This window comes from Lissotriton helveticus, chromosome 5_1, assembly GCF_964261635.1.
Source record: "Lissotriton helveticus chromosome 5_1, aLisHel1.1, whole genome shotgun sequence".
NCBI lineage: Eukaryota > Metazoa > Chordata > Amphibia > Caudata > Salamandridae > Lissotriton > Lissotriton helveticus.
Window position 1 is genome coordinate 941320774 of NC_136065.1, and position 12444 is coordinate 941333217.

Here is a 12444-nt window from a genome sequence, read left to right on the forward strand (position 1 = left end):
GTACATAACTGCATTCTTATTAATGCTATATCTCTTATAAAAAACAAAGTCATATTTGCCGACTTTCTTGACTCACACGACTAAGATTTTGCGTTTTTCACAGAAACGGGGCCGATGCTGCTTCAGGGCCCAATCTAGTGGCGGCAATCTTGACAGGGTACTCCATTTTTCGGCTTGAATGGAAGGAGAAAAGGGGTGGTGGGCTGGCAGTTATCAACTGCAATGATTTTGAAGCTACCTTTTCTGCTCTCCCCTGTCATTTTAGTGTGAAGTGCTTTCTTTTACTATTGAACTAATAAAAAACTACTCATTTAACAGCCTCATTATCTATCCTCCCCCTAGCCCTAGAGTTGCCTTTACCCAGGCATTCAGCCAACTAACAGAAATTAAAGTAAATCATGCAGACTTCACAACTCTTGGGGATTTTAATTTTAATTAAAAAAATTGGTTGGACAAAGACATGGAACATTTTCTAGCTATGATGGCAAGTTTAGACCTAACTCAGCAGGTTAAGACCCGACACACAAAGCAGGACATCTACTTAGGGGCTACTTCTCAGACAGCCCCTTTCTTTAAACTTTAACATCTCTCCTGCTCACCCGGTCAGACCATCTAGGAGTCTTGTTTGACATAAAAATGGCAACCAGAGCCCTTAACATTAATCAGCCTCAACAAAAGAGTTTAAGGTGCACCTGGCACAAACTAGAAGCCAGTCTACTCAGCTCAGCACTAGCTCACACGTTCCCTTCCTCCTCTAACAACTGCCACCCCAAACTACCATCGGTGGGTAGAATCTAATCTAAGCCATTTAGTCCCCGAGAAGGTAAATAAAAGCCACAGAGCCTTCCCTTCTGAACCCTGGTTTTCTGCAAACTGAAATTGGAGGAACAAAGTTTGGGCAGGAAAGAACGTAAGTGGAGATTAAGCTACAACAGCACAGAAATGGGAATATATATATAAAATGCCATCTCGGCCTACAAACAACTGATCCACCAGGAAAAGGCTCGCTACTTCACCCACAAAACTGAGACTTCAAAAAACTCCGCAAAAGAACTGTTTACTACAATAAACAAAATTAGCCAAACTTCCCAAAAAAAAAACATGGCCAACAAAGCTTTTTGCAATACAATAGCCTATTTTTTACAAAATAAGGTTAAAGAAGTTTATACCAACTTCACTGCCAATAATAAGAAATCTCCTCACCAGTCAGTCGAAGACCACCTTGTCAGGGGTCAATGTCCTACAGACGCTTCTCTAGGATCTCTTACAATGCTCTAATTTGGCTCATGAACCTATGATTCTGTCCTCTTTCTTTCCACTAACAGTAGCTCAAGTCCAGGACCTACTTGTTAACATTCAATCAGGATCCCCTCTAGACCCATGTTTATCAAAAATTATACATATGATCCTAGAAACTGTATCAATCTACCTAACTGACATCTTTGACCTGATGTTTAGTACCGGCTATTTTCCCAAAGTTTGTAAAAAAGCCTCAATGTTGCCCTCATTGAAAAAAACTAAATTAGATGTTTTGGACCCCAGTAGTTATAGGGCAATCTCACACCTCCCTTTTCTGGCTAAGGAGGTAGAAAAAGCTATTAATCAGGAACTTACAGCTTTCATTAACAACAATGAGCTATTGGATCCTACTCAGATAGGCTTCAGAGCCGAACATAGCATCGAACTGGCCCTGATTACTGCGTCTGAAGAAATTAGACAGAGGCTCGATAAAGGTGGAAATGCAGCCCTGATGTGGTTGGAGCGCTCTGTGTCATTAGACACAGTCAGTCTAGACCTGTTTATTATTCGCCTCTTTTCTGTTGGAATTTGTGGAGTTGCCATTGCACTGGTCAAACCTTTTCAGTCTGAATGTGAGCTTGTTGCTCTGGACGATTTTATATCCCCTTCATTGTCTCTACCTTGTGGTGTGCCGCAGGGCTCATCTTTAAATCCAACACTTTTTAATATTTACATTACCCCGTTGGCACTATGCATTAAATTGTTTGATTTCTCTGTGTTATCCTATGCTGAAGACACCCACATTTTGGGGTCAGTGGCAGGGAACCCTGAAGACACTGCCACTAAATTCTATAACTGCATGCAGGAGATCAGCAGGTGCATGAACGAAAACTGTTTGAAGCTTAATTCGCGCAAAACGGAAGTTCTGCTGTTTGGAAACAACACATAATTTTCATTTCTTACTTGGTGGCATCAGGGGCTGGGCCGCCTACCCTCTTCAGTTTCCAAAGTCCAAAACTTAGCGTTCATGTATGATAGCAACTTGTCTTTCGAAAGTGAGGTGAATTCCAACACATCCTCCTCCTTTTACAGCCTGAAACTCTTGAGGAAGGTCTTCCTATTTATCCCACAAGAGATGCAGAAAACCATGGTTTATGTCCTCTTATTGTCCTGACTCGACTACTGCAATGCTTTATTTATAAATGTGCAGAAAAAAGGTTTAAATCAGTTGCTGGTAGTGCAGAATATGGCAGCCTGCTTATTGCTGGGCACCTAAATATTAATCTGTTTCCCAAGCTTTGATAAAACTACACTGGCTCCCCATGAAGAAACACATTGACTTTAAAGCACTTTCTGTAGCCTTTAAAGCATTGACTGACTTTGGCCCTGACTACCTGAAGCAAAGCATTCGCTGGTACACTCCCCCCAGGTCTCTATGTTCATCTTCTGCATATAACCTGACTGTTCCCAAAATCAGAAGATTAAAGTGGGGAGGCAGAGGTTTTTCACGTGTGCTTCCAAACTCTAGAACCCTCTTCCTCTCGATCTGAAAAAATTGACAAGATTGCTTCCCTTCAGAAGATGCCAGACAACATGGCTTTTTAACCTTTAAGTTCTTCATCACATCAATCTTTTACTGCACTTCGGTTCTATCTTCAGCTGGATCAGCGCCTGGATGCCTTTGGGCATCAGTGCATTTTATAAATTCTCATTTCAAAGCTAATGTTATTTCACATTTTATTTTAGGGTCTATTTTACAAAAAAAAATTCAAAATATTTTTTAAAGAATATTAAACTTTTAGAATTTCCCCAGTACTTTCCCATAGGCAGGATGCAGCCATAGTAGCAGAAGAAAACCAGGTTTGTTCCACTCTGACCTTTTTTGCAGTGCGGAAATCTGATCCAGTGGTACCTAGTGGTAAAGATACCTGACCTCATGGAGCCCTGCCCAGCTATCTACTATCCTTGCCCCACTATTAAATTTTGAGAATTAGAAAAGTGTCTAAGTCAGTAGGTAAAACCTTGGATCGGGGCTGGGCAGCAAATCTGTCACAGTGGTGAAGTGACCTTGGTGGCTATAAAATCAAGTTTTGTCCCACTCAGAACATTTGGCACTAAAGCCAACAGCTTTAGCTGCATATGATATCACTGATGATGTATCCATCCTGGAGGGACACTCATCATCTTTAGCCATGTATTGTCCCCCCGAGGACATTGACCTACAAAAGGTGGACTAAGTCTGATGGCAAAAATCTTTGACTGGGGCAACCCTTTTGGTGTATGCGACCTACGTTTCATCACAGTCAGCTTGACATCGCATCCATGTCCAGGTCAACTGCAAACTGAGACTTTAAACGAGCACTTTTGTTTCATAGGTAATTCAAGTCTTAACGTTATTTACATTTATATCTCCTTGACCTCTATCTGATTTTGATAATTTTGTGTCTTCTTGTTTATTGTAAACACACAATTCTCTGTGATATTACTTTCTGCATGTGACATAGCTACCAAGGGTTGTGCAAACTGTGTCTCGGACTAATTTGTCCTGGCCCCTTCATATACCTCCGTAAAAATAATTGTGGTCCAGAGATTTTCATTTTTGATTTGTGTTTTTCTATCATTAGAGAAGTAATTTAGCTAGGGTAGACATTGCTAATCCGGGCCGAATTTTTTTGGACAACATATATTGAAAAATTGCTGTTGTATTGCAGTGATGATGCATTATTTCAGTAACCATGAGACCTATATACTTCATTTTAGGGCCTGATTACAATGTGATTTGGAAAGCCTCCAACCACAGGTCGGAGGCTTTCCGACTAACATTGTCGGTTTCACTTTCGACCACCGCATTACAATGCCGGCGGTCAAAAGTGAAACCGGCCGCTCATTCCGGCTGGATTCCAACGGGCTGCCCCATCGGCCAGTGTGAACTGGCATGTAAGCCTTAATGACGCTGTTTCTGCCATCGGGATTACGATGTCGGTTTCCAACAGGCTTTCCATGTCCAGGTTTCCAACATGGAAAGCCTGTCGGAAAACGATTTTGGGGGTCCCTAGCAGGTAGCCCTTCTCCCTGCGGCCTCCGGTTGGGGCCCCCTGTTAATCCCTGCATTTGAACAGGCATCGTGAGATGCCTGCCACGCGGTGCTGGAATTAACAGAAACTAGCATTTCTCTATGGGAGTTTGTGCTATGGACAGTTTACTGCCGCAGCACAAGCTCCCATAGAGGAATTAGAGTATGTGACTGCACCATGTGCAGTCACATTGTAATAGCGGTGTCGGGCCGCCGACCGGAGGTCAGTCGGACTCGAGATCGCAACGGTCGTCCGCCTGCCATCGTAATCAGCCCCTTGGTGTCAAAACGTAGGTTTTGGGGGTCAAGTAGTCTTAGAGAGACAGAAAAAAACTCCTCAGAGCAACCCTTCTGCCATTTTCCAAAATGGCGGCTCTATAATGATGTGTTTTGGCCATTATGTTGGTAATTTATTTTAATATTGTTTTTGTTTCAGGTTTTCTGTTCATCCAAATTCATAAACATGAGCGAAGCAGGTGGTAGCAGAGGATCTTTACCTCCTGACAGAGTGTTGCTAACTACAAAATATGAGGAGTCCTTCAACAAAGAAAAATGTTTATGGCCCCATTAGTTTCCTCACCGCCACCCTTTTCATGGCAGGCTCTAAAAAACTTCCAAAATAAGCATGCTTAGCTTGAAGACCAGACAATCCTGTCAATTGTCTGCCATGAAGGTGTTTTCCGTATTATAGCTGACATTTTTATGAGCAGTCAATTAAAAAGTTATGATCTTTATCCAATGACGGGCATTTTCCACATGACAATTGTTGCATTGCAGTGTGCAGGACTGGATGTCGCATAGACAATGCACTTAATGAGGCTGAAATCTTTGGTAGCAAAACCGTCCAGTCAGTATTGAGCAGAACTCATTATGTTAGTTCGTTACAAGGTATGCTCATCATATCTGAGGCTATAGAAACATTGCGTTGGAATGCTTTCTGTAACAAGAATGACAATTAGGTTTTGCATATCTTATCTCAGAAGCGAACAAGGCAGGGTGCACTTCTTCAAAAAACACAATGCAAAGCCAGCCAATGCTCAATACACTCAATTCAAAATCAGAAAACCGGAAAACCAAACTCGTAGAGTTTGTCAAAGAATGTGAATAAAAAGCAGAACTTTTCAAAAACTGGAGAAATGTTTTACACATGATAGCTCTAGTGAAAAACTCGGTAAATGCTGATCGGGAAAGTGATTGGGAGCTACACGTTAAGAATGTGGAGTCACTGATTACTGTGTTTTGCAAATTTGATTGCATAAACTACCTGAGATATGGTATTTAAAAAGAGTGAAGAAGCTAGAGGTGGAAAAACGATACCTCAACAGAAAATTCATCCAAAGACATTTTGTGGTGAAAGACAGAGAGGAAAGGTTCAATGCTGTGGCTTCAGATATGAAAGTGGAACAGATGATCCAGAGATCACAGAAAAGATCCAAGACAATTGTTGGTCAGACACGTACAAGTGAATATGTTGCTCAATGGCAGCTAGTTTACCATGAAGTCCTTTCTATTTTCAATGTTGAGAGGTGACAAATCCAAAATTAATGGACCATCGTGAAACTGTCCCTCACCACGAGCTTGTGGGAAAGAGAGGGTAACGGTTTAATAAATATGTTGACAACCTTCTTCATTTCATTCAGCAGCAAGGAAACCCCTTTGAAATAAGTCTGTGCGACTACATAACTTCGTGACCAAACAATATTTAGATAGCGATATAAAGACACATCTACTAGATGTCCTGGAACATTGATCAAAACTATATGCCGAACTGAAGCAGGAGAGATTTGTACTGAAAGGGAAAGAGCTGTTTGACAAAATCACTAAAGCCAAATTTCCAAGCTGTAATTGCCATAGTAAGAGTTTCGTCCAACCAGCCACTAAAAAACAAGTTACAAAAAACAACTCTTACAAGCACACACAGAGATGGATATAGCAAAAGAAAGGGGTGAATTTATCAAGGACATACTGTCGTATGATCTTCTGCCAACAAATGCATTAGTTTATGGAGATGCTACTACCAAACCAGTAAATCACAAACTCGTACAAGAGTCCAAAAAAAACTTTCACCTGAAGAATTTCAATTCGAAAAGGTGTCCTCATTGAAAACTGCTGTTGTTGTGGACTATATGTCACAATTGCGTATGGTCAAGATTTCATCCATGCAAAACGTCAGAGAGGTTGTTTAGACTGTTCTACAGATATCAAAGTCAGCGTGCACCTTGCAAGAACTGCACATTGTCTTTGACCGTTATCTTGAACTATCTGTCAAAAAATGTGAGAGATTCATATGAATGTCTGCAAGTGGAACAATTGACCTTGCATGATCAAAAATTCGACACCTATACCTGTGCAACTTGATCAATTCTGGTCATCAACATCAAACAAGATGAACTTGGAGATGTTAACTCACCAAAACATTGCTGATGCTTCAGTGAACACTAAATTTCCAATTATTGCAAGTGGAATGATTGTCAATGAGGAACTGGTGCCTGCAGAAATATATTCAAAAGGTACGGCCCATATTGTTCAAGGAGACATGTTAAGTGGGCTATTCAAGATGGTTCCAATTGAGTTGCGGTACCGTCAAATGACAGATGTTAATATTGTGCAACTTAAATTGATTACAATGTTTATAAGTCAAGGATTGTCAGAGTTATGGATCTGTTGTGGAACAGGCGAGAAAAGACTCTTAATCCAGCTTCATATACTGTACAAGAAACTAAACCCAGAGACGCCCAGTGTTTTTATCAAGGCACATATTTCTCATGGGTGATGACACTATCAGCAAAATTGGAACGAAGCTTGAAGCTTTTCCTGCTGAATCTCTGAAGTTTCTAAAAGGATTTGCTAAGACAGAAGAAGAATGTGACTTTAAATACATAGGAAAATACCTTGTACATGTGTGGAAAACAAGTCCTGACTGTTACACATTTGACGTTCTTTGGTACAGTGAGTTCAAGACATCAGTCCGGCTAAGTGATCTTCCACCGATGTCATATTCTGTACGTGGACACATTACAAGAGCGTTCTACTTGATCAGAAGCTGTGTAAATGTTTTGGATCATGCATGTGTAGAGAAAGATCCATGTGAATTTGGTTGGGAAGATATTGATGGGGTGCTAAAACCTACAACATTTCTAAAGCCTCTACCCAGAAGACTTACACGTACATGTACTTGCAAAACCTGTACTACAAAAAGATGTCCCTATCAATATGCTCTTTTCAAATGTTCAGCAGTCTGCAAATGTACCATGAGCGACTGTCGAAACAAATACATTTAAGTGAACTATGAAAATTTATCTAAAACAGGAATGATAAACAATATTTTGTTTTCATATTCAAATCATAAACATTGTTTGGTGTATACATAAAAAGATTAAAAACCCATATTATTTGTTTTATTTATATATATATATATATATATATATATATATATATATATATATATATATATATATATATATATATATATATATATATCTTTCTACTCTATTATGGCTGCCATTTTGGAAAATGGTGGAAGAGTTTCTCTGAGGAGTTATTTTCTGTCTTTAAAAGACTACTTTACTTCCAAAACCTATGTTTTGACACCAAACTGAAGTAGAAGATAGGTCTCTTGGTTCCTGAAATATTACATCATCACTATATGACATCTGATATTTAAAAAAAATGTTGTCCAGAAAAATTTGGCCTGGATCAGCAATGTCTACCCAATCTAAATTACTTCTCTAATGATCCAAAAACACAAATAAAAAATGAAAATCTCTGGACAACAATTGTTTTACAGAGCTGAGTCAGTGGGCTGGGATTAGACCGGGTTGTGTTCATTAAGTACCCCTTCCGAAGTTATTAAATTCTTGACATCCGAACACTATGCAGCTGCACACACTGGGGTAAATGGACATAACTGGAAAGTACATTTCGACTTTGGACAATTTGACAAGCGTTTACTTATTTATTGTGTTCTCGTTTTTTTTGCAGTCATGCATTCTGAACAAAAAATGTGACACAAATATAATTTTCACTTATTTAAATACCATGCTCCACCAAATGTTTCCCCAGCAACATTCACATTTCACTCACAAAGGGCACAATATAATAAACAGTTTTGATGAAATCTGTGAACGATAACAGATTTTTGCGAAGGTCTAAACACAAATCAGCAAAATGACAAAGAAAGAATACAGTCAACATCAATACTTCATTCCTGAGACTTGACACTGATATTTCAATCAATTGAAAAGCTAGTAATCCCACTTTTTGCATCGCAGGCCAAATTATCTCCGTAGAGGTACCACTCTTAGGCATTTATGATGCTATACATGAAAAGCAACTGCCACGCTTTAGCTTTTTTCCTTTTTATTTGCACAAACCAGGAACATTCTAGTTATAACAAATACAATATGTAAGTAGTGGTACTATTTACCTGATTTAGACATGACCACAGGGGTAGGTGTAGCTCCTGCTAGTGTTGGTTTGCTGGACCGCATCACAGGGGGAGCTAGAAAATGCAAAAATTGCACATTATACATTTTGTTTAATTGATGTAAATTAGAATTGAGCATTATTTTACTTTTATATCATTGGTAGAGAGTAATGTTTCCTTTTCTGACATATAAGCTCCCTCAGACTGAATCCTGCTCTTTCTTGTCACAGTCCTTATTTAGGAGTGGGAGTCTGTTTGGGAAAAAGTCTCACATCATGGCCTTTTATATTTTACACACATTTTCAGCACTTTCCGTGACATGAGAACACATTACTAGACTCCGATCTTACTGACTGTGAAATCCAAGCATTACAATATTTGTTCAAGCCCAAGAACACACACAGAGTGGGAGAGCTGGAATCCATGCATTTGACGATCAAGATCAGAAATCCAGAGGACATGCTTGGCGGCAAACAACTGCACATCTGCAGAATTAACTGTCACAAAAGGCAGATTAAATCAGAGGTACTACATTACACTAGAGTATGTAGATAGCCCGACAAACAGGCTCCACAACTACCAGTAAAAAAAGAAACTGAAGCAAGTATTATACACCTTTGGAAACCTAGCCACTCTTGCACTCACAGCTAAATCTCAAGAGTGGAAGAAAGAAAATCAAATGGTGTCAAGAATGAGGAAAGCTGACTGAGAAACTAAACAGAAATAAAGTAAGAGTTTCAAGAGATAGAACAACTGGGTATGCTCTAGGCTGCCAGGTTAGAAGAAAGTTGCTTGACCTCCTTAGTCAATAGTATGAGCCCTGACCACCCAGTTCTGCCCTAAGCTGAAAGAAATCGGAAACACTACGTTTAACTAATACTGCCACAGTGGTCAATACTACAAGGTAGAAGTACACACCTTGTGATACAGTTCATGTGGTCTTCAACATGCAGCTAGGGTTATATTTCAGGCATGTAAACCATGTCCAAGTAATGAAATATAACGCTATGGAACCTGCATGAGCAATCACACTTTAAGAATTCTCAAATGCCTTATGAAATGCAAACCTGCCTGCATTCCCCAAAACCATCATTTTCTACCAGGGCTAGGGAAGCTAACTTCCTACTTTGAGTCACAATTGCAAGGATGTATGACGTTACAACGCATACTTTTACCACGCATACCATTACAACGCGGTTTTTACCAAGCATACCATTACAACGCATAGCGCTTTGGGGTGCTGGATAGTGAATAGTTTAATTTACTATTCCAACTCCAGTCCCGTGGACACTAGGGAAGGTTATTGGATAGTAAATTAACCTATTCCCTATCCTAGAGCGCCCCCCAGCGCAATGCGTTGTAATGGTATGCGTTGTAATAACCGTGTTGTAATGGTAGTGCGTGGTAAAAGATTCGTTGTAAAGGTTGTATACCCAATTGCAATGGAGTCCTTCCTCAGAATTACTGCTTACAGCCTGCTCTCTGGTGCCCTTGAACTGACTGGCCTAAGGTATTGGTAAGTGTCCGCGTGGGGGTTTTAATTATACGCTTATGGAATGTTGAATTGTTCGGTGTGTTCAGATCTCGGTGTTTTGCTCACTGCAGTTATCGACATAAGGAGGCTCTGCTAGACGCAGCCTTGCTTTGGCCTCCTTGTGGGGCTTGTTCTTAGTCTTCATGAAGGAACCTGGAATTTAGTCAACAGCTAAGAGAGCGTTTGTGTACTTCCAGCACTATATAATATAGTTTGGCAATGAGGAGCTGTTGGCAAAGACCCACCGGCTATCAAGCAGCCCTGCCTGGTGCATTGGAAGCTTTCTTCAAGAGACATTTCATCTGCTTCTGATCCTCCAGGGGAAACAAGGTAGCTGTGTTTTCTAGTTTGACAAACTGACTGCCTACTTTGATGAGTTGCCTTTGTTTCCAATTTCATGAGTGTTTTCAAAGCCAGCAGTATTTAGGCTGTAACGGCTCTTCAGCAACACAACGGTCAGTGTCCAGCATTAGCACCTCTGAACAAGCACCGCTTTTGAGCATTCTTCACACAAGTGCTTCTCTTTGGTACCTTGCTCCTCCTGTGTTGCATGCACACTATCCAGGTGGCTTCTCATGTATGGGCATATGAAGCCAGTGTTGCTGTCCAGTGATGCCGGCCATATTTTGTGAAGATTTACTATTTAGTCGTTTTGTGTACTGAAGTACTTGCATGTTGTCTAAATATAACGGATAGAAGTTAGGAAGTATTGGAGCATTGTAAATATATTCTCATCTGTAAAGTATTATCCATTAGAAAATGTTAACCTCAAGTGCCTTTTGACACTTTTTATGACAGCAATATTATATTCTCTCCCTGTTTTCATTTATTTCATTTGTGGAGTCATGGCCAGTATATAGAATGTGATGTTATAACCTCCCTTTTTTAACACTCTTGGGAGACCACCAATTAAGTGGCAGCATTGTTTGAGAATTTTTGAGAATAGCTTGGCGGCAATTGATGATGTGAAATTTGTAGCACCTTAAATAGTTGTAATTCTTTTTAGCCATCTGGGTCATGCAGGTCAGCAGGTCTTCGGTAATTTACCCGTGCAGGATGCTCTACAGGGTAAATTTGGAACTTGGGATGTTTATTATGAGGCCGTAGTATGCCTGCAAAATAATATTCCTAGGACCCTAGTGTACCTTTGGAGAGACACAACTTTTTCAGACGCAAACAAACATTTGAGGAAAGTACATTGCAGCATTAAGAGCACTAACTTCAACATGCAGATTTACCAACAATGTTGAAGAATATAGTTGTGATTAGTATGCATTTGTTACTTAAAATAAATTCAAGAACGTTTATTAAACAGTTAATCCTAATCTACTTGAGGTGCCTAATTTAGCTTGTAGTATTCAACGGTCCTTGGTTAGGAATAAAACCATGTCTGTAGAGCTGGAACAATGAGGGTGCAGCAATGCAACTGTTGCAGATATTCATGACGGAAGCATTGTGTGTGCAATAAAGGATAAAAAGAAGCCTGTGTGTGCTGTGGGCAAGAAACAAAAGGGGCATTTTACAGATGTGATTCTAAATCACCATTTGAGTAAAAGTTACAATTACCCAGCTCATGATAAAAGATGCATCATTAGGTTTGTAAGAGTGGTAAAAGTAAAATTAAGATTAGTAGTGTGGATGGAGAGAGGAACGAATGTTGTGATAAACTTGAAAATATTTTGTCTACACTTGTATGGGCAAAGATCCTATGTGTGCCATTCGTACTGGGAAAGTGTCTTTGGATGCCATGAGCGATTCAGGTTTGAGCATTACTGTTGTATCTGACAACACTTTATATAAATGGTGAGGAGATACAAAACTTTTCCAAGCTCCTGAAATCAGTTCACAGACTCTTAGTGAATTTGAAATACACCTTTTAGGGTTTTTCATAGATAATCTATATTGTTTAGGTAAAGTTACTTATACAAACATATATGTGGTACATAAAGGCAGGTATATCGTGAGGTGGCAAGGTTTGGCTCCCATGAGTATTTGATGAAACCAGGAGCTGATTTTTTTCTATTGTGTTCGGAGATTTACCTTGATATAACATTGTGTGTGAAAATGTTAATGAGCTAGAACATGGTAAATTGGTGGTTGACAGTGTTTTGAATACATTTTCTGATGTTTTTAAAAGATAATTAGGAACGGTTTCAGGGTTTGAGCATCAAA

General features: G+C 39.7%; 1 protein-coding gene across 10 annotated transcripts in view; it reads right to left on the reverse strand.

Annotated features, from left to right (window-relative positions):
- BLNK (B cell linker) overlaps positions 1 to 12444 on the reverse strand; it is an 849614-nt gene that overhangs the window by 157065 nt on the left and 680105 nt on the right. For all 10 annotated transcript variants that reach the window (XM_078643456.1, XM_078643447.1, XM_078643446.1 and 7 more), the window contains one exon: positions 8739 to 8813. In XM_078643456.1, coding sequence (XP_078499582.1) covers positions 8739 to 8813 — 75 coding nt within the window. The remainder of the gene's footprint in view (positions 1 to 8738; positions 8814 to 12444) is intronic.